We start from the raw sequence: 22,343 nt of genomic DNA, 5'->3' as shown, positions 1-22,343 counted from the left end.
ACTCTCGTGTGTGTGTGTTCTAATGGAAGACTATTATAGTCTTGCGTATCTGAGAAGTTAACTTTATTATAAAAGAAAATGATTTTCATCTGAAAACACCCCAGGCAGAAAGGCAAGTTCCTTGCTTTTTACTAACATACAAACCTGTAGATGGATACCTACAATATAGCATTTCAGTGAAACTGCATAAACCTGGAGAGACTGAAACCCCACTTAACACGAGGGAACTAGTACAGTATTAGTCTGATGTTCCTGCAACTCTGCATAGGAACATAATATTGCCTGCATAGCAGCAGCTTAGGTAAACTACTGAATTAATATAATCACTTGCCCCTTTTTGCTACTAGTTAATTCAAGGTTTTCATGTTAAAACACACTTAACACATCAGTAAACTATTCAACTTATGAAAATGTGTTCAAGTGAGTTATAGCTTAAATCCTAGTTCAAGCCTCAAATCAGCCAATAAATACTCTACAACAGAACTGTACATTAAAAAACACATAAAAATACATGTTAGCCTGCAAGTAACTCTAACATTTTACAAGTTAAAAATATACAATACAATACATGCTATTTTTTAAACTTTGGATTGTCAGGTTTAATACAACTTTACATATCATAACATTTAGCAGTTAAAGCAGCAGACCTTATATATCTCTCCACAGTTTGGATCTCTGTTGTCTAGTATATTAGCAAATCTACTAAAAACAGAAATATACTGAAATAGCACATAGGTTTGGGGCCACTGTGTACTTTATGGCATCCAAAAGGGGGAAAGGAGGTCATAAATGTGTCCCTGGCCAGAGAATGCAGCTATATGCTACAAGTATGAGATTTCAACGATAAACACGCTTCAGGAACCGGTAGGAAATTCTATAGTTGTTCAGCTTTGGTTACCAGGCAAAGGCACTACAGTAAGTGGGACTAACTAAAATTTCTGATTCAACAAAATTAGTGAAGAGTTTAAAAAAAAAAACCCCACAAAAAACCCCAGTGGCCTAGACTTCCTGCAGACATTTTGTGACAAAACACCAGAACTCTGGTTCCATAAAGGTGGGGATAAAAGTTCATTGCAGAGCACAAAGATTAAAGGTCTTCAGTCAGTAATTACAATTAAAATACCCATCTATTTCCTGGCTTGGCAATTATGCTAAACCTACTGGGTAGGAAGCCAGGCTTCCTCAACACCATTCACAGGGTGTATTTCTCAATCACAGGATTAAACTTGCAAATGATCTCCAAGAAAACTTCCACCTCAATCCAGGGGCTCCTTAGGGTTCCAGTGCTCCTGTTCACACCTCCTTTGTGCAATGAAAGGCTTCTTTCATTGCAGTGTCATGCAAAGGTAACAACCACCACATCGATGTATCCAGTACACTTTTGCACATAACTGTCTGGGGATTAGGGCAAAAATGCTGTACAGATGAATCTCTTCCCTACTCACTTGTAAGTCAGACCCAGAGATAAGCTGTATACATTGGTCACTAGTTAAATAGTTTACAAGGTTTACAGCCTTCACAATACTTCTGCAGGATCCACATGCAAGGAGGGGTCCCATGCCTGCATAATACAACATGAAATGGGCTCTTGGGGATGTGTCACCTTTGTAAAACACTTATTTTAGTGGGCTCGCTGACTACGGATGGCCGAGGTGGGAAATCTGTGGCCCTCTAGATGTTGTTGGCCAGGATGATGGAAGTTGTGAGTCCAGCAACGTCTCAAAGGCTGCAGCTTTCTCACCCCTGACGTATGGATTCACTCTCTGCAAACAAAAAGGTAGTTAAGGACATAGAGCAACCCAAAACAAAGTCAAATGGCTGTGGTTTAGTTCTGGACCCTTTGATGCTAGCTAGACAATGCAATAGAAGATTATTCTCCAGGAATCATTATGACTTTCATTGTTCAAATCTGATTTTATCTGTAAATGTTCTGGAAGCAACATCTGTTTGAAAGTCACCCTTTACCCTACATTTTGCACATCTGCTGTTCTCCGCATAGAAATGACTCACAGTTTCTCAATGGTAAACATGTGCATTTGCTTTTTTTATGTCATTTAAAAACATTTTTAAAAGGAAACATCAAAGGGATCCAATAAAAACTTACCGAGAAAGAGTTGAAATACTCATTAGTTTTGGCAATATACTTTATAGAATACTTTGTAATGTAAACAAAATCAAACAACAACCCTACCTTAGAGACACTATTTTGAAGAACGCTTTCTAAGTAAAATGTATTTATTATTACTTTTCCCCCCTAGAGGTAATAAAATACAGGCTCTCGGTTCTTTCCAGAATTGATATTCTATTGGTAGAAACGTGCTTTAAAGTGTCCCGGAAGTAAATGAAGGGAAGTGCATAACAGTCACAGTGGGAGCAAGCCCTCCTATCGATGCCCGCCATATTTGGCCACCCAGTCGGTCCTTCCATGGATGGGTTGCACTGGAGGTGGGCGAGTTAAAATGTTCATGCCTTTCGCTGCTGGGTTGTATGTCGGCCCTGGTAACTGAGAACGAGCAGCTTTCGTTTTCCAAGCATATTCTGCATATTCTGAATACAAAAAAACACAAAAGTCAATATAAGCCAGAATCCAGTGGCTAAAACTTTACTTCTCTCTCTGTTAAACAGAGTAATTGGTTTTTTTAATTTAATAAGTTTATAGTACACGATACTGAATATTACTATTCACACAAAAGGGGGGAAATATACTCTAGCTGTAATAGCACACATTGGTAACGAGCAGAGAAAGGAAAGAAGGGCGTTTATCTTCTCTTTTTGTTGATGTAATAGCATATATGTCGCTACCAAAGCCACACAACTAATCACCTATGCCAAAACCACAGAGTTCTACAGCAGTACAAGGACAGACAACAAAACAGCCTCAAGGTAAGCTATTTCATCCCTGGATAGTTTGGCTGGCTGTATCAGTGTTAGAAACTCAGATATATATAAGCTGGGCGCCAAATGGCTCCTTAAACCAGGGTTACAGTTGCCAAAACAGAATGCCTAGATGCCCTTTTGGAGGCAGAGGGCTTGAAAGTCACATTTTTCAATACAACTTTTTGGTTCATGAAATTAATTTTGATTGTGCAGATGAAATATAATGGATAGGATATAATGGATAGGATGTGTTGCTAGTGTGTGAAAACAGTCGAGATCCAAGGATCCCCAGGCATGCACCTCCAGATGGCGGAGACATAAGGCACCATCCTGGCACCCAGGCACCTTCACTTGGTTGCAAGAGGCCAATAGCCAGGTGCAAAATGCAAACACTGGCCTGTATCGTAACTGCTACCAATGGGAATGTCTCTGGACCTTGTCATCCAGCAATACCTTAAATTATAGAACACATTTACTTTTTGCTATCACTCACAAGCGCCTAAATACCTATGAACCTACAAAACACATCTCTACAAAGAGCATGAATAAACATCCACAACTCATTCAAATGCTATGGAAACAAACCTTTAATAGCACCAACATACTAAATATTGCCATACACAAGTTTTTAAACTGTCCTATTACCCCACCCGCCTTATTAGACAACTAAAAACTAGATGCACAGCCCTAGGCAAGCCTCGTTTATATCAGACAGCAGAGGTGATGTTGCTGAGAATGGTACCCAACCATGGAGCAAGGTAAACGATCTCTGGACCTCCCTAAACCAAAGCCTCCCAGAAGATAGAGAACTCCAGACTGAATTCACATGCACTAAAATGAATTTCCACCCTGTTCTTCTGAGTACCACCCACACAGACCAGCATAATAATAATAATATTAATAATAATAATAATAATAATAAATTTATACCCCGCTCATCTGGGCAGCTTCCAACAAAATATTAAAATACAATAGTCCTTAGATATTAAAAACTTCCCTAAACAGGGCTGCCTTCAGATGTCTTTCAGCTTAAGGCAGGTAAGCATTGCTTTGTTTGCTTATTCATTAGGAAGTGCAAACATTGGCACTCAACTCCAAAAGAATAGAAAAGTCTCAGTTTGTCATTCTCTGACATTTCCAATCCATCATCCCACATACTATTGGCAGGGACTCCAGGGATAGGAGGAGAGAAAAGCGATGTTGCCAGAGATATGTTCAGATTCAGCAAGTGCCTTTGAGGTTTTATTATAATCAGTGCTTTCCCCCCAAGGGGGGAACTCACAGTACCAGCACTTCTTTTTGTTGTTGTTAAAAAGTGTGGCACTTACTGTAACAACTGCATGGTGCGGACCGGCACCTATCTTTCTAGAAAAAAGCACTGATTATAATCAAGTGGTGTACAAATCTTGTGAAAGAATAAAGTAAGTTCTGTGGCAATTTGCACTCATCACAACTGCACATAGGAGCCACGAGGGGCTGTCCCTTTGCCCCCCCCTAAAATATTTGCAGGGCCCAGCCCCCCCCCAAGTTGATGGGCATTGCCATTCAAATAGTGTGTGTGGAATCTTTTGTCTTTTGTCAGTTATGCAGGAAGGGGCTTACCCAGGCCCTTCAATATTACTTTCAAGTTGGCACCAGTACAACTGCATATAATGAAGATAATCCACTCTGCACATTTCAGCCAGCATTTGCCCAAAAGTGCTTTCCATGAGGTAGCAGATTCAAACCTATAAACTTTTATCAACAGGGTATGCTGGATACACTGCTTTATTCATGCTCCTCATTACATCACCATCAGTTCTAAACAATTTATTTATCACACAGCTTCCTAACTTTACCTTTCTTTGTGTCACAGATAGTAGGAAGCTCTGACAGGCAAAATGAATGAAGTGATAAAAAGGTGAGAACATGACAAGAAAAATAAACATGTTTGCTGTACAAAGTGGGAGGAGAAAGCTAGAATACAATAGAATAGTTAAGTCTTTCCCTCTGGGTGTTACAGAAAAAGATCTCCAGCTTTTTCCTGACAGAGTTTCTGTTCAATTAATAGCTGCACGATGGGTAGAAATTCAGGGCGCCATGTTTTCCATACCATGATGATTTAATGGGGAAACTGTAGCTGTTGGTATTTCTGAACACCAGGGAGCCATTATAGAACTGATCTCTCAGGGAAAAAAAAAGCTGGTGGGCAGGAGGGAAACCAGCAACCCTAGTTATGGGGCAAGGATTCCCACTGGTAACTGCATTCCTAAAGGTTGCGGAGTCAAGGAATAGTTTTCTCCAACAAGCAACCAACAACTTCTAGTCCATGTATGTAAATGACTAGAGACAAATCCATTATGTGGAGACAGTTAAAAGGTGACTAGATATGGCACTAGCCAGACAGCACGTTTTGTGGAATAAGGGCTACAGAAATCGATGTGCCTCACACACTAGATCTGTAGTGAGTTGGGATACCCATCTCTCACTCTACCTTTGATGTTTGTGGTTTTAAATGGTGTTTTTTTCCTTGTTGCAACTATCAAGGCCCAAGCAGAATAAGGAAGTGGGACCTTTTCACCCACTATGGCAGTACCTAAGTTTCCTACCTCAAGACTGCTCTGCCCACACCCTGGGTCCGCTTTCTCTCTCTAAAAAGCCACTTCCACAGCCCTTATATCCAGGTGGAGATAACGAGCCACCTGCAAATAGCGAGTCAGTAAAACACACACAGTTCTAGATCACCTTCCAAAACATGGGAGCGCCAAGTATTCCCAGCTTACTCCTTTGTAAACTTAAGCCCTTGTCAAAATAAAAATACACCGGCATCATGAATGTAATTCTGAAGAGTATAACATAAAATGTGTGTCCGGTATCTATAGAATATTCATTACTTTATAAAGGTATAGTGGCCAAGCGGTCCTGGAAGGTGAAGTAACAGGTTGCCAACTGTTCAATTCACCTCTATAGGTTGTGATTTGATCAACGGCAATTGGCAAAGGATGCATTTTATCTCCACACCATGAAAAGTTTCACCTGCCAATTCCCTGCATTTCACCCTGCTTTTAAAAATCAACAGCTACAGGGTCCGGCTGAAGACTTGGCAACCCCAGGGTGAAGTTTCATTTAGTCTTAAGTGCTGTAGTCTGCACATCTATTACTGGGCACTTAATCAAGGAACTTCGTGAACTTCTGATTCTTGCTTTTATGGTGCCTTAAAAAATACTCTCCAATTAATCAATGGTTCTTTGGCAAAGGGGTTTCAGGTGTGTATGACTTATCACAGACTATTATTAGCCACACTTTAATATGGAGCCAAATCTTTAACTGCTGTACAAAAAAACAAACACCCTATAACGTTTTAAAACAGAAAGCCATGTTAATGCTCAGTGGCAGTTGTGGAATTTACTGTTAACAAGATAAATATCATTTGTGGTGCAATACCCTATAATAACAACTAGAAAGCTTTTTTTTTTTTTTTTTTGCTAGCTCCTACATAATGAGATAGATGTGAACTTTAAATAATTGCCAATAGGAATCAAAAGTAAATATGCCAAGCTGAAGTGAAGTTTTAATATGAAAATGGGCAAACTTATGCTTGAGAACAGTTTTTTCACTGTAGTTCAGTTCAGTTAGTTATGGGTGGTGTTTACGCTAAGGTAAAGGTAAAGGTACCCCTGCCCGTACAGGCCAGTCTTGACAGACTCTGGGGTTGTGCGCCCATCTCACTTAAGAGGCCAGGGGCCAGCGCTGTCCGGAGACACTTGCGGGTCACGTGGCCAGCATGACATCGCTGCTCTGGCGAGCCAGAGCCGCACACGGAAACGCCGTTTACCTTCCCGCTGGTAATCGGTCCCTATTTATCTACTTGCACCTGGAGGTGCTTTCGAACTGCTAGGTTGGCAGGCGCTGGGACCGAGCAGCGGGAGCGCACCCCACCGCAGGGATTCGAACCGCCGACCTTTCGATCGGCATGTCCTAGGCGCTGAGGCTTTAACCCACAGCGCCACCTGCGTCCCAGGTGTTTACGCTACTCAGTAACTAAGTTATATTTGTGTCTTACAACAAAGAAAACAATTTAGATACAAAATAAGATATAAAATTATAAAATCAAGACAACTAAAAAACAAACACACACCTCATCACACACTCAAAATTAAAACCTTTGCAAGACCAGTCTAATGTTTCAGACATGATACATTAAGGGTGGTATTTAATTGTTACTCAGAATAGACCTACTGAAATTAATGGAGCATAGTTGTGTTCATTAATTTCAATGGGTCTAGTCTTGAGAAAAACCTTAAGCATAGCCATAGTGATCTGGCCCAAATCCTTACAGAAAGCCCACGAGATAAGAGACTTCAGAAACACGTGATGGTTTGTTTCACTATAGATAAGACAATAATGCAATCTTACCAGTCGCTGATGGACCAAGAGGTGCTAGTTGTATCCTTTGACCAGCTGAACCAACCTCCTTTTTGTGAAAGGAAGGGATATATCCAGTGGTATTGTAAGCAGCTCCTACAAAGCCAGGATTTCCTGTGGAAAGGAACAAAGATCTGAAGGATCATTTTAGGACTGTACTAGTCATTCAGAGGTATTCAAAGATGTGTTCACTGTTCGTAATTTTATACAAGTTAGTATATTCTTCTTGCCTAGAAACTTGGATGCAAGGGATAAGGTTCCTGTGTGTCATAAGCATCCCCAGATAGACTGGTACATACAAAACCGGTACAAAGAATTATCAGCGGAATTAGATGCAAGCATTACGTCTTACATAAAGTGCAGGCAAACCACAAGACAGTAGAAATGCTGTGACAGAAAGTTGTTCAACACAAAAACCCCAATGATCAGTGAGTGCACCAAGTCCAGCTTTCTTCTCTCCGGGTCTTACTGGTTCATTCTTCAGTGTCAGTGTGCGTACAACTAAAAATGCAATCATACTGACAAGAAATAGTACAATCTATAGTTTTGAGGCAAGCGGCACTGCATTGGACGATCAGCTTCCAAAAAACGTTCCAAAACTTATGGTACTTCCAGGTTTTTGGCATTTGGGAGCCAATTTGTTCGTGAACTAAGTCGTTTGAGAACTCAGGTTCCACTGTACAGTCTTGGTTCTAAGAAATTCAGTCTCCAATGAAGCCCACTGGAGTCCTAATGCCAGCATCACACTTCTAGTGGTGCATCTTGCCCAAACACTGTACTCTTGATCAGAGATGTTTTCAGGGAGATTAATGCACACGGTTGGTTTTACTGTCGTTCTCTAGCCCATGTATGCATCCAAGACCTCTCTGAAACAATAGTATCTGCACCAGAGGAACCGATTTATCTATGCTGTCTCAGAATGAATTATCATTAACCCTCCACTGATAGAAAAGTTGAATTTTCCAATCCAGTATTAGGGGTCAAATGCACCTGAAGAAAGCCAGAGAAATAAAATACTGGGTGGAAGTCGTTAAGCACAACACTATTGGCTAATATCATGGAAATGTAGCTTGTCCTAGGTAGGACTTTAGTTATCTTAAATAAACAGGCAAGAACAATGATAACCAACAAGGAGTCCATTTATTTATTTAATTCTGCTGCAGCAGGTCTTTACCCCAGGTCAAAACCCAAAGGCACAGCCCAAACAAAGAAATTGTCAAGCATTTTATACATTAAAAAAAAAATCCAAATGATTTTTATTGGTTTTCATGTAAATGCAAGAACCACATATAAATACAGTAACTTATACATTCTTATTCAGTTTCATATGCAGTACACAGTGCACAAGCAATACGTTTACTTGGGCACTTTCAATTCAAGTATCCTCTCCACAAAGATTCTTGTCTTGTGGGTGGAATAAAAGTATATTTTGTCTCATTTATAAAGGAAAAGAATGGAAGCCAAGTCTCACCAAAAGTGTCTATCTTTGAAGTGCCTTTAATTACCCTTCTATGGCGAGTAAGGTGACCCGATAGAGCTACATTCCAAATATTATTCACCCAGATTTCTATGGGTTGTTTGCAGTATTGGGCATTTTTTTGTAACTAGAAATTAATGAGCAAATATTGACAGAATGTATCAAAGCAGTGAAAATATGGGTGTTCATCGGCTTTATCTAAATTTGTATCAATATTCTTTATTGCTGCTTATATCTGTCAGATGGCCAATCAACCACTGCTTAAAAACCTCCAAGGAAGGAGAGTCCACCACCTTGTGGGGGTCCGTTCCACTGTCAAACAGCTCTGTCTGAAAGTTCTTCCTGACCTTTAGTTGGAATCTCCTTTCTTGTAACTTGAAGCCACTGGTTCAGGTCCTACTCTCCAGAGCAGAAGAAAACAAGCTCTGCTCTGTGTACTCCTGGCTGAGTTGGGGTGAGGGAGTTATAATCAAGAGCGCAAGTTTTCAGCAGAACATTGAATGCATGCAGATTTGCATTCTTAAAACATATGCGCTTCATTAGGTATAATTGAAAGTGGGGACATGTGGACAGCCTGCCGGGTTACCCTGCAGATCTAAGTGTTGGGAAGGGGGGAAAGAGAAGAGGATGGCTAATTAACCAAAACCCAAGGAAAACTGTTTTACCAGTTTTATTTAGGAAACTTTTTTTTAAGGTAACCTCAATTGTGTTCCCCCATCACAATTGGCTCCTGTGAATCCTTACTGCAGAAGGCAAAGCAGAGAGTTCAAAAGAAAGCAGCTGAACCTTTTGCAAGCCATGTGGAAATGCATGAAACATGGAATATCTCCATCTCTGGAATCTAGTTAGAAATACAAAAGAGAAAAAGACTGACAGTGAAGGTAAGAGGAAAAACTGCAACAAGAAGAAGAAAATTAGAAAATATTAAATCCAAGCCTACAAATACGGAAAGATTAGGAAAGGGGAATCCTTACCTCTTCCAAGCACTGTCATTCACAGGTGGTTGTGTTCATCCACATGCTTATATGGCCTCCCAGGCCTACAGATGGTTTGGAAGTGGATACAGAGGGAACTATGTACTCTCTGCAATGGTATCATCCAGAGTGGGATGCAAGCCGTACTACTGTAAATTACGCAATAGTCTGAGAATCATAGAATTGTAGAGTTGGAAGGAACCTTGTCATGCTGGCCACATGACCCGGAAGCTGTACACCGGCTCCCTCGGCCAATAAAGCGAGATGAGCACCGCAACCCCAGAGTCGGCCATGACTGGACCTAATGGTCAGGAGTCCCTTTACATTTAAGGGACCCTGAGGGTCATCTCAGCCAAAGCATCCATTACAGATGGCCATCCAGCCTCTGCTTAAAATCCTCCCTCATGCAAAAAAGAGCAATCATCATTTGAAGCAGCAGTTGGAACCATTCAGATGTTTGAAAAGATACACACTATTGCCAGAGAAACCCACCAGCTGATTACACACTAAAGTGATGGAACTGGAAACCTGATGGGAACCAGAATCGGGTATGCTACACTTTGTAATTATTACGTTTGTATGCACATACAAATCTCTCTACTCAAAGTAAGTGCTCAGCCCCAACCTTCTGGCATGGAAAAACCTACAGAAAGAAACATAGCATGCCACTAAAAGCATGATTCAGACAGCTCTGCCACATTACAGTGGTACCTTGGGTTACAGACGCTTCAGGTTACAGACTCTGCTAACCCAGAAATAGTACCTCGGGTTAAGAACTTTGCTTCAGGATGAGAACAGAAATCGTGCTCCGGCGGCATGAGGCCCCATTAGCTAAAGTGGTATCCCGGGTTAAGAACAATTTCAGGTTAAGAACGGACCTCCAAAACGATTTAAGTTCTTAACCCAAGGTACCACTGTATTAAAATGAATGGCATAAAGTTACGCACCCATTTGTGCCTAGAAAATTTAAACAAACCAACAGGAAATTAGAGGACTCCTTCAAGCCTCTCATACTTAAGCGAGTCTTTACACAATCAGGAAACTTTTGCACATTTCCCATGCATTTGTAGTGGGTTGCGCCCTTTGCAAATTCAACAAAAGAATCACCATCTCAGTCACAAATATTCACTGGAATGCAGCCCTAGTCCCAGGAAATTATTATTGGCATTTTCTTTTGCATATTTTCATCTTGTTTATACCACAAAACACAATAGGATACAGAAAGAAACACAATAAAAAGAGACATAAACAATATCAGCATCATTATTCCTAGTTTTCAAAACACTAAGTCCATTGTAAATAACAAACAAACAAGGAGAAAGCAAGTAGAAGTAAATTAAAACTTTTTCAAATAACTCCGGAGACCCTTGCTCAAATGTGTTGGAGAGTCACACAGGATATGTACGGTTTCTTAGGTCTTTAAAAACCTAATCCCAACAGTTATAGTTTGTACTTGATCTATAATGCTTGATGCAAAGTAAATGGGGACAAAGTTCACTTTGGAACATATTGCTTATGCTCCATGACTACCATCTCTAATTCTATACACATTTACCAGGGGTAAGCTACATTTACTTCTAAATATACATGTATATGATTTCACTGTAAGGCAGCAATTCTGTGTGTATGTACCTGAGTGTATGCCCTATTGTACACACACAGGATTGCTCCGTAAAGATTTTTTTAAGTATAACTCCCTTTCCAGCTGAGGGAAAAGACACACCCTTCATGACAGTGAACAAATCCTGATTCTACTCAGTGTTCAAAAGGTCCTACTTCTGTCTTCCATATCCTTGGAATAATCTAAATATGTGCAAGTACCTCCTATTGCTGCCCAACAAATCTGACTTAGATTGGTTCCCTGAATTATCTGGACCTAGTTAGCCTTGAAGAATCTTCTCTGTGCCTGTGACACACAGTGATCCAGAGACTGGATGGATTGATGGCGGTTGATTCATTTTTTGGCAAACATGTTTGACCAGATGGCCCTGTGGAATCTTCCAAATCCAAGAGCCTCTTACGATCTCTTTGATCATAAAAGTGAACAAGGAAGCTTCTGCACACACAAGATTCTCTGTGCACATTGGAGATGCTAAGCTAAAGCCATGACATATGTCAAACTAAAATACTACGGCTCAAATGATACAATTAATGCCTTTTCAAAAGCAAATAAATAAATATGATTTGAATATGAAAAAAAACCCCAAAACCTGCAAAAGATTAAGCACTGCCAAACGTAATTGCCAGGAATTACCTTTTGGGTCCTCTAATTTTTCATTCACTCTTTCTTTGCATGATAGTTTTTCAATTGGTTTAATTAAGTTTTCTTCTTCAGAGGAGGCAGTAAAACAGATGGAGGAAAAGAAAAGGATGAAAATAAATACCTTAGGCAAACAGAATGAATGGATGAAACTAATGGAAGACACACAAAAAATAAATAAAAAAGCAATCTGGAATACAGCATGTGTGAGTGAGCCTCTAGGATGCTGAATGAGTTCTGTAAATGTTGAAAGATTCATCTCTAAAACAGAAGCTAGACCAGTGAGTACTTATTACCAAGAATCAAACAAGCATAGCAAAAGGTAATTGAGAGTGGTTATGATCATAAGCATAATGAAGGAATGGGATACTGAAATACCAAATTACCTTTATTAATCCTAGAAAGAGAATATTACAGAATTCTAACAAATCTGTATTTAAATGCATAGTGTATTTTTCTTGTATGAAAAGGTTACAGGACAATCCTATGCATGTCTCCTCAGAATTAAGCCCCGGGGACCAATTCTCACATAAGTGTGCATAGGACTGCAGCCTTCGTATGTGCAGTCAGCTAATAATCATCAATACAGTAAAAGTAATTACTATTATTTGCTAACGGAAGAGTACTTCAAATAGGTTAAAGAAGACACTGAGTAAAGCTGATTTACCTGCCTCTAAAGCCCAGACAGGATATTTATAATATTTTCATATATATTTTTGTCTGCCCTGTATGATCATGCAAAGGTTCAATACAAACCCAGAAAAATAAAGCAAATCTAGCCCCACGTAGGGTCATAGCAATACGAGCTTTATTCCATGTGCTGCAAACAGATAAAGTGAGTGGTCTGAAGAACAGAACAGAACATTACTTACCAGAAAACCCGGACAATATGCACAATATCATTGTAACACAAAAGAAGCAGTCTTATTTATTTGAGATTTCTGATTATCTTGATATTTAGGGTATTATGCAAGGGTTTGAAATAAACTGCCATGGAACTGTAATCATAGCTGTTAAAAAAAAAGCTCAACCTGAAAAACGTTGTCTACATAGAAATAGACTAGAACTTAGGTTATGCTGCTTTCAATAACTTAAAATGTTTTGAGATTAGTCAGATCTACAGTTTTAATTTTGAAGTAATTTGCTTTCTTTTAATAAGCTCTTTAATATTGTTTGAAACCAACAGAGGAATGATGGAGGTCAATTTACTTGTAAATTAACACAGGATAAATATGAAAACTTCCCAGGCTGTGTTTCAGCATTATACTTAGCATATACTTGCCCCATACATGTCCCAATTCCCTTCCTCGACTGAGAACCCCTCATACATAGACATGCATCTGGACGCTTATGAATACCACAAAAGACATTCCGACAAGAGGCATTTGACACAGCCATGTTCAGCACTATGTAGTGCAACGCTGATACAAATGGACAATGACCGTCTCAGGCTGCATACTTGCTGCTCTGCACATTGATAGCAGAATTACAAATAGAACACTGAAAACACACGCTGCTTGAAAACCATCACAAAAATAACATAGTAAATAAATTTTACAAAATCTATCAAATATATGAGACAGGGGGGTACACAGAGATTTTTAACTATCCATTACATTAATTACCTGCACTGACTCTGCTGAAAGACAGTCCTCCAATTGGTGCCATCGGTTTTGAAAACAAGGAATTATTCCAGTTACCGTGGGATCCTTCTTTACCGGCTGCTCCTGAGGAGACATTCTTAGGGTTTACACCTTAGAAAAAGAATAATGATAACAGTTAATATATGGTTGCCAATTCAGGGCATAACCTATCAAGAGTGCTGAAGTCACAATGTGCTTTGCAACACCTTTCACTGAAAACTGTGCCTCTTGAAATAAAGTTTGTTCTAGCTCCTGGATTCCCCCCTCTTTTTGCCCACTTATTCCTCTGACCTATGTATACTAACAGAAGAAAAGGCACAAAAAAACCCCACCACCCAACCAATGTAATCAAAAGCATTAAAGAACTGCCTCCTTACCAGGTAGGTATCTTGACTGTTTTAAGTAGTACTGTTTTGCTGAAGTCGTTGATATTCCAGAGTCATTTCTCTTCAGAACTTTGTTTTCTCCTGACTGGCCAGATCTGGGGGACATACACCCAGGAACACTGAAAGTGAAGATAACCCATGACACAAATTAACTCTTGATCCAAAACAACAGTGTTTTCCAGCATCTTAGGGATGCTGCATTTTCACATTCAGTGCAGAGTTGAAGCAGACCTAGAATGCAGATTCCATGCAGAGCCTATACAGTGGTACCTCAGGTTACATACACTTCAGGTTACAGACTGCACTAACCCAGAAATAGTACCTCGGGTTAAGAACTTTGCTTCAGGATGAGAACAGAAATCGTGCCGCAGTGGTGCGGCAGCAGCAGGAGGCCCCATTAGTGAGAGTGGTGTTTCAGGTTAAGAACAGACCTCCGGAACGAATTATGTACGTAACCAGAGGTACCACTGTACTGAAAAAGTTTAGGCAAGAATGTCAGGAAGCTGTGTGGGAACAGTTAAAAAATGAAGCACTTCTGGGGAAAAACAACCCTCATTGTGATGCAAAGAGATACACTGCCCATAATTCCACACTAACCCCACAGGCAATGATTGCAATGTGTGTGGATAGGTCCAGCCTGCCTTTGTGTATTTTGCTGCTTTTGTATAGGAGACTCTCCAGACTTGGGGTGGTAAAGCTCTGGGGGGTGGTGTGGTCTCAAGTTAGCCCAATGGGACATATTCCCCAAGCTACAACCACCTGTCCACCAGCTGGGTGACATCAGCTAAGGGGTAGAGGGTTCAAGCATGCTGGGTGCTGCCTCGCCCACCCTGTGGGTCAACATTGAAAGGTGGATGGGACTGCCCACCTATGAGTTACCTGATGTCAACATGACATCAGATGATTAACAAGTTAAGTGGCCTTGCCCATTTGTCAATGTTCGCCTGTGGGGGTGGGTGGGGAATAAGTATCAGGCCCACTGGGCCAAAAGCTCTAGAGCAGTGTTTCCCAACCTTTTTTGGGCAAAGGCACACTTGTTTCATGAAAAAAATCTCGAGGCACACCACCATTAGAAAATGTTTAAAAAATTAACTCTGTGCCTATATTGACTATATGCCGCTTGGGGCGGCAGCCTGTTGCCCGAAGCACAGGGAGCCCTACGGAGGGCTCCCCGTGCTTCCGGCGAGTGTCTGCAACCCTGCGCGCCCGGCAGGAGCTCCTGCCAGGCGCGCAAGGCTTGGGGCGGCAGCTTGTTGCCCGAAGCACAGGGAGCCCTACGGAGGGCTCCCCGTGCTTCGGGCGAGTGTCTGCAACCCTGCGCGCCCGGCAGGAGCTCCTGCCAGGCGGCAAGGCTTGGGGCGGCAGCCTGTTGCCCGAAGCACAGGGAGCCCTACGGAGGGCTCCCCGTGCTTCGGGCGAGTGTCTGCAAGCCTTGCGCGCCCGGCAGGAGCTCCTGCCAGGCGCGCAAGGCTTGGGGCGGCAGCCTGTTGCCCGAAGCACAGGGAGCCCTACGGAGGGCTCCCCGTGCTTCGGGCGAGTGTCTGCAACCCTGCGCGCCCGGCAGGAGCTCCTGCCAGGCGGCAAGGCTTGGGGCGGCAGCCTGTTGCCCGAAGCACAGGGAGCCCTACGGAGGGCTCCCCGTGCTTCGGGCGAGTGTCTGCAAGCCTTGCGCGCCCGGCAGGAGCTCCTGCCAGGCGCGCAAGGCTTGGGGCGGCAGCCTGTTGCCCGAAGCACAGGGAGCCCTACGGAGGGCTGCCCGTGCTTCGGGCGAGTGTCTGCAACCCTGCGCGCCCGGCAGGAGCTCCTGCCAGGCGCGCAAGGCTTGGGGCGGCAGCCTGTTGCCCGAAGCACAGGGAGCCCTACGGAGGGCTGCCCGTGCTTCGGGCGAGTGTCTGCAAGTCTTGCGCGCCCGGCAGGAGCTCCTGCCAGGCGCGCAAGGCTTGGGGCGGCAGCCTGTTGCCCGAAGCACAGGGAGCCCTACGGAGGGCTCCCCGTGCTTCGGGCGAGTGTCTGCAACCCTGCGCGCCCGGCAGGAGCTCCTGCCAGGCGGCAAGGCTTGGGGCGGCAGCCTGTTGCCCGAAGCACAGGGAGCCCTACGGAGGGCTCCCCGTGCTTCGGGCGAGTGTCTGCAAGCCTTGCGCGCCCGGCAGGAGCTCCTGCCAAGCGCGCAAGGCTTGGGGCGGCAGCCTGTTGCCCGAAGCACAGGGAGCCCTACGGAGGGCTGCCCGTGCTTCGGGCGAGTGTCTGCAAGTCTTGCGCACCCGGCAGGAGCTCCTGCCAGGCGCGCAAGGCTTGGGGCGGCAGCCTGTTGCCCGAAGCACAGGGAGCCCTACGGAGGGCTGCCCGTGCTTCGGGCGAGTGTCTGCAAGTCTTGCGCGCCCGGCAGGAGCTCCTGCCAGGCGCGCAAGGCTTGGGGCGGCAGCCTGTTGCCCGAAGCACAGGGAGCCCTACGGAGGGCTCCCCGTGCTTCGGGCGAGTGTCTGCAAGCCTTGCGCGCCCGGCAGGAGCTCCTGCCAGGCGCGCAAGGCTTGGGGCGGCAGCCTGTTGCCCGAAGCACAGGGAGCCCTACGGAGGGCTCCCTGTGCTTCGGACGAGTGTCTGCAACCCTGCGCGCCCGGCAGGAGCTCCCGCTGGGCGCGCGAGGCTTGGGGCGGCAGCCTGTTGCCCGAAGCACGCGGAGCCCTCCGGAGGGTGCCCCGTGCTTCGGGCGAGTGTCTGCAAGCCTTGCGCACCCGGCAGGAGCTCCCGTCGGGCGCGCGAGGCTTGGGGCGGCAGCCTGTTGCTCTAAGCACATGGAGCCCGCCTCCCTCCCACGGCACACCAGGCAAAGTCTCGCGGCACACTAGTGTGCCGCGGAACACCGGTTGGGAAACACTGCTCTAGAGGAGCGGTTCTCAACCTGTGGGTCCCCAGATGTTGTTGGACTACAACTCCCATCATTCCTGAGCTCTGGCCTTGCTAGCTAGGGGTGATGGGAGTTGTAGTTCAAGAACATCTGGGGACCCACAGGTTGAGAAAGGCTGCTCTAGAGAAACAACTCATCCTGCTTTTGGTCTTCAGACGGCAAGTATTGCAGATTGCTTCCCTGCTCCCACACATACCAATTATAAACTAGGAGGGAAAACAGGACAAAATATAATGCCTTACCTAAAAAGAGATTCCTTTGTTTTCTTTTCACTTAACATGGTGATGCTAGGCTTCTTAGAATACGAAATCCCAAATTCAGAGTCATCCAAATTGTCCCAGCTATCCATCGCCTGTAACATAGTCTGGCCCCATCGGCGCCGACAGTTTTTTAGGCCTACTGCACCATTTGACGGTCCTATGGCTATCTGCTTCTGTTTCAAGTACACACACACAAAAAGGCTATATTATTTCTGAAACATCTTGCTACCTGTACATTACTATCCTAAATTGGAAACTGGTTGGAAGTATTTCTTGGTTTGTAGGAGTTCTGACCACAAAGCTAGAATAAATCTGGTGTGCAGAGAGTGTACATGCTACAGGGTAAGGAAAGACGTAAGCACCATGGAGAGAAAAACAAGAGATATCAGAGAAATCTATAGTAGTTTGCTTGAGGGAAAGGAGAGGTATGGGTACAAGTGGAAAGTGGCTTTGTAAAGAATGGATTTCAGAATAAAACACCAAGTCAAAATTTACACAGAATGCTGCAGATTATGCAACCCTATTGAATTAATACGAATGTAAAACAGGACTTCAGAGTAATTACTTAGTACTTTAGACTTGTTCATAGGTAAATAGCCACTTGACAGCAACTTACTGGTGTTGAATTTTTATTGATGGCTGGAAGGAATGATTGCTGCTGCTGCTTTGATGGTTGATGATTGGCTGCATTCTGTGGCAACTGAATTGCCTGGAGGGGCTGCTGGCTATTCTTTGATACACACTGCAGCTGAAACTTATCAAGCGCATCTGGTGAAGACTGAGATTCTGGCTTAGATACGGGTTCTAATTTTGATACAGGGTCCAGCTTGGATAGAGACGGCTTTGGATCTGCTGCTTGAATTGATTTGGGATGAGACTGTTTCTGATCCAAATATTGTGGAGGTGGTCCTAAAACTTGGCCCACTTGAAAGTAAGGATACTTCAATGCCTGAAGAAAGAGAGAATGCTGATAACTAGAATGCAGATAAAATGTCTACAATCATTCTAGCGTACGGCTGATAAAACAGTTCTCCTTAAGCAAAATCTTATAGAAGCATGTTTGTGGCATGGACCATATCATGCACAGGACAGAACAGCCAAGGAGGAATTTTAACTGCATATAAAACGGAGAAACTGGTGTAGCAGTCAGGCAGGACATTCCCAATTCAAATGTCATATTAACCTTAAGTTCAACAGGCCCTGGGAAAGCAACAATTTCTCAATTCCTTTACAACATGGGAATAGCATTACTGGTATACCTCACAGGGGTGGTATTATTAAGGTAACATATGAGATGTACTTTGTACGCTTGAAAGAACCTTTTATGGATTTTATCAACTTTGTTTTATTCCCACTTTTACTGTTCACAATGCCATAAAAATAGGAAGCAAAACCAACTCAATACTGAATAAAACACCAAAGCCAGGTATAGCACTGAGCAACCACCTGAGGTCAATTGCTCCCCCTCTTTCCTTTTGATCTACAGGTTAAATCTTACTTGAAGGCCAGCAAGGAAGGATATGAAGATGCCTCTTGGACAGTATTAGTCCAGAAAGATGGAGCCACCACTAAGAATGACCTGCTCCTTACTGGTGACTATCTGATTTCCATTGAAGGAAAGAGTTTGTAACATGACTTTCAAAAATGAATTTAGAAGCCCCAAACTTTCTATTGGAGTGCTACTTTCTTTAAACTTTAAACTGCAATAGGGAATTAGATGTTGCTGACTTTATTTCCCACAGTCCCTAACTACTGGCCATGCCAGCTGGTGCTGATAGGAGCAGTGGTCCATGATAACTCATGATAATTTTTAAAAACTATTTTGCATATGACATACCTGACTTGCTGTAGGTCGTTTCTTTGGATCCCAGTTCAGCATGTCACACATAAGCTGTATTGCCTCATTACTGGCATTTGGAATGAGAGTCTTTAAGTTTAGGGAGACACATTGAGGGAAGCGAAAATTCATTGCAGTGGCAAGTTGGTATCCTTCTGGCCAATCATTCTGAGAAAAAGGCATACAACAGCAGTCATGAAACATCAGATAAGAAGATGTTTCATTTTTTTAAAAAAGCTGGGGGGGGGGAATGAACTCTTCTAGACCAGGAGTGGGCAGATTTCAGGCTTGTGGGATCTACTTTCTTTTTCATTAGAAATCTGAGATCCACCAATGGGAGCCTAGTGTAAAAGACATACAGGCAACTCCCCATTTACACAGGGTGGGTGGGTGTTCCGAGGCACAGTTTGTGTCCCCTTGTGGTGCCAAAACAGCACATGTGTCAGTGGTCACATGTGTGCTGATCACACACAAATGGGGAGTTGCCTGTACATTTAAAATTAGAGAATTATGAACCCAGAAGTTTGTTTTCAGTACAAAAGTAAATGGAGCTCACATTCCATCTACACAAAAACACTCCTGGTTACCCGGCTTTCTGCCTTTCAGCAGTGTGCCACTGTTAAAAAATAGGAATAATATTTCACATTGCTCAGGAGCCTCCTGAGAGGTGTTGGGGCAGAGAAGAGATGACGAACTTTCCGTTTGTGAACTTGCTTAATTTAACTTAGCATCCAAGCCATTGCATATTCTCAAAGTAGCTTACCTTCTTGGGAGTGCCTAACACCTGGCAAATTTTGAAGATTTCGTCAACTTCACTTGTTCCTGGAAAAAGTGGTCTTAGTGTGTATAGTTCAGCCATTATGCTGCCAACAGCCCATATGTCAATAGGAGAACTATAAACAGAGGATCGCAGTAAAACCTCAGGTGCACGGTACCTGTGATGGTGAAGAGAAATAATTGAATACATTCATGCAGAGATGCAAAAGGTAAGTGAAGGTCATGCTGAATAACAACACAGTCCGAACCATGTCTATTCAGAAGCAAGTGATGTTGAATTCAGTGGGGTTTACTCCCAGATAAAGTGGGGTTACAAATGCAGCCATACTTACCATCTGGTAGAAACATAATCTGTATATGGAGGCTGAGATCTAAGTTCTCTAGCCAGTCCAAAGTCAGCTATTTTAACAAGTTCAGGACCCATACAGAGAAGGTTTTCAGGTTTCATATCCCGGTGGAAAAATCCTGTAAATGTGAATACGGACAAAGAAATAATAAACAAACAGACAGACAGACAAACCACAGTATCAACAACTACCTGAAATATGGAACTTGGGCATGGAATTCAAGTGGAAAATAAAAGTAATCTCTCTTGAATTAATTCTAAACTAGTTTACCATTTCTTTTTTAAAAAAATCTGTTTATCAAATTAAATACAGAGAACATTCTGACCTGTAGCAGCTGGCATTTAGTAATTATGGCAACTGATTAAAGAATTTTAATTAAAGAATGATGAACCACCTGCTTTTAAACAAACTAGGGCAAAATCCTGCAGTCCCAAAAATGGTGGTGGTGGGATGTTGAAAGATCTGCCTGTGGCACCTGCATTTTAACTGCCAGAGCAAATCTATCTGTGATACTTGCACTTTACTGCTTCCTACTATTTTAAGGTATTGAACCGTATTTTTACCTACTCATATGTACTACTCAGTGTTAACATTGTGTAGGATCATACATTGGTATAAAGTTTTTAATGGTTCAGATTGCTTCAACGCAGGGATGGGAAACCTGTTACCTGTCAGATGTTGCTAGACTACAACACCCATCGTCCCTGACCAATGTCCATGGGTAGCTGAAGCTGATAGAGTTCAGCAGCATCCTAGGGACCATAGGTTCCCCAGCCCTGCTTTTTAAATACATGCACTTTGTTACTGGGTCAAGCTTATCCAAAGACCATGCAGAATCCAAATATAAAGTCAACTTGAATCATGTGCTTAGGAGTATGTGCTTTGGGGGCATAGTCAGAGCACCTCAATAACCAGGGATATCGTTTGGAGCATGGTCAGGCCAGCTGAGAAGTGACTGCATCTGGACCATCTCTCAACCATCACAGTTTGAATGACTATGTCAATTTGCCTCCCACTGCTCCCCAAGTGGTGCTGCCGACGAACGCATCAGCCAATAATAAAATTACCACCATCCATGATTTCATTTTGGATGAAGGGGTTAACTTGCAATGTATTCAGAAAACCTGGGTGGATCATCTACTTTGAACTAGCTCTGTCTACCTGAGCATTTTGTACAGAACCAGCACAGGCTGGTGGGTTGGAAGGGGGCATCAGCCAAAAAAATTGCAATCTTTCTTTCAGGGAAGCCAGTGCACCTGGGCACCTGATTTGATACTTTCTTCCCTGTGACAGAACAGGGATCTTATTAGTGTACCATCGATCCCACTACTAAACAGCTTCACTATGGCCATGAAGTCCTGGGGCTGGCTTGGAGCTTCATAGTCACCATGACAACCATGCGTCCGTCTCAGTACATCACTGGCCTAACCCATGGAGCAGGCCTAGATATTTATTTTTATTGCTACAGGGCCTTCTGCTTGAGGTCCAATGGTTGGGATGGATTCAACTTGAGGTAAAATTAATATTGCCTTGAAAACTGAAGATAGAACAAAGGATTTAAACATAACACTCTTTGGGTGGGTGGGGAATTGCCAACTATCGTGTAGTGACAAATACACAGCTGTAGCTTTGTTTCAGAGGACTGTCTGAATTATGTATCATTCAGAAGGTTCCTTCTCCATTTGATCCACTGACACTGCATAACAGTAATAATATACACCAATTTTTAACAAATCATGAAGCATTTCCCCCCAAGTTACAAATGCTTATCACTGTACATTTACTTTACTCAGATAAAGAAAGGATAGTGAAGTGTCTTACCGTGTTTATGGATGAAAGCTAACCCTTGTAATATCTGGTACATAATGTTCCTGATGACAGACTCAGGGAACAACTTATTTCTGAAAGGAAACAAATTGACAATGTCAGCAGATTTTTGCAGCATTAAAGTTTTTTGTGCTTATGAAGCAGAAAAATCTCATTTTAAAATGTGGCAGTCTTATATAAATGCAGTAAATCAACCCATACAGCCTTGATTTAACCATCCAGAATGGTATTCAGTTTTCATTTACTTCTTCCAGTGAATTCACACTGCAACTTTTCTAAGGATGCCCAACAATATAAATATAAAATCACAATGATCGATGTTCACAATTATTCTAAACTTTTCTGCAACTCTTCCTACATGTAAACAAT

At 42.8% G+C, this 22,343-nt stretch overlaps 1 protein-coding gene across 10 annotated transcripts in view; it reads right to left on the bottom strand.

Moving 5' to 3' along the window:
- Positions 1-46: 46 nt before the first annotated feature.
- MAK (male germ cell associated kinase) overlaps positions 47-22,343 on the bottom strand; it is a 30,060-nt gene continuing 7,763 nt past the window's right edge. For 2 of the 10 annotated variants that reach the window (XM_083747278.1, XM_083747286.1), the window contains 11 exons: positions 21,969-22,048; positions 20,133-20,265; positions 19,787-19,958; positions 19,024-19,191; positions 17,803-18,135; positions 17,169-17,359; positions 14,013-14,140; positions 13,618-13,746; positions 11,987-12,061; positions 7,273-7,395; positions 47-2,547 (listed from right to left, as the gene is read on the bottom strand). In XM_083747278.1, the coding sequence (XP_083603404.1) occupies positions 2,384-2,547; positions 7,273-7,395; positions 11,987-12,061; positions 13,618-13,746; positions 14,013-14,140; positions 17,169-17,359; positions 17,803-18,135; positions 19,024-19,191; positions 19,787-19,958; positions 20,133-20,265; positions 21,969-22,048 (1,696 nt within the window). In that variant the 3' untranslated portion in view covers positions 47-2,383. Of the gene's footprint in view, positions 2,548-5,465; positions 6,511-6,885; positions 7,396-9,415; positions 9,600-9,732; positions 9,798-11,986; positions 12,062-13,617; positions 13,747-14,012; positions 14,141-17,168; positions 17,360-17,802; positions 18,136-19,023; positions 19,192-19,786; positions 19,959-20,132; positions 20,266-21,968; positions 22,049-22,343 lie in introns of those variants that run through there. The other 8 variants (XM_083747282.1, XM_083747279.1, XM_083747281.1 and 5 more) reach the window with 7 other exon arrangements.

The sequence above is a fragment of the Podarcis gaigeae genome, assembly GCF_964106915.1.
Source record: "Podarcis gaigeae genome assembly, chromosome: 7".
Lineage (NCBI taxonomy): Eukaryota > Metazoa > Chordata > Lepidosauria > Squamata > Lacertidae > Podarcis > Podarcis gaigeae.
Note: the sequence above shows the minus strand (reverse complement) of the source record. Positions and strands in the feature narration are given on the sequence as shown.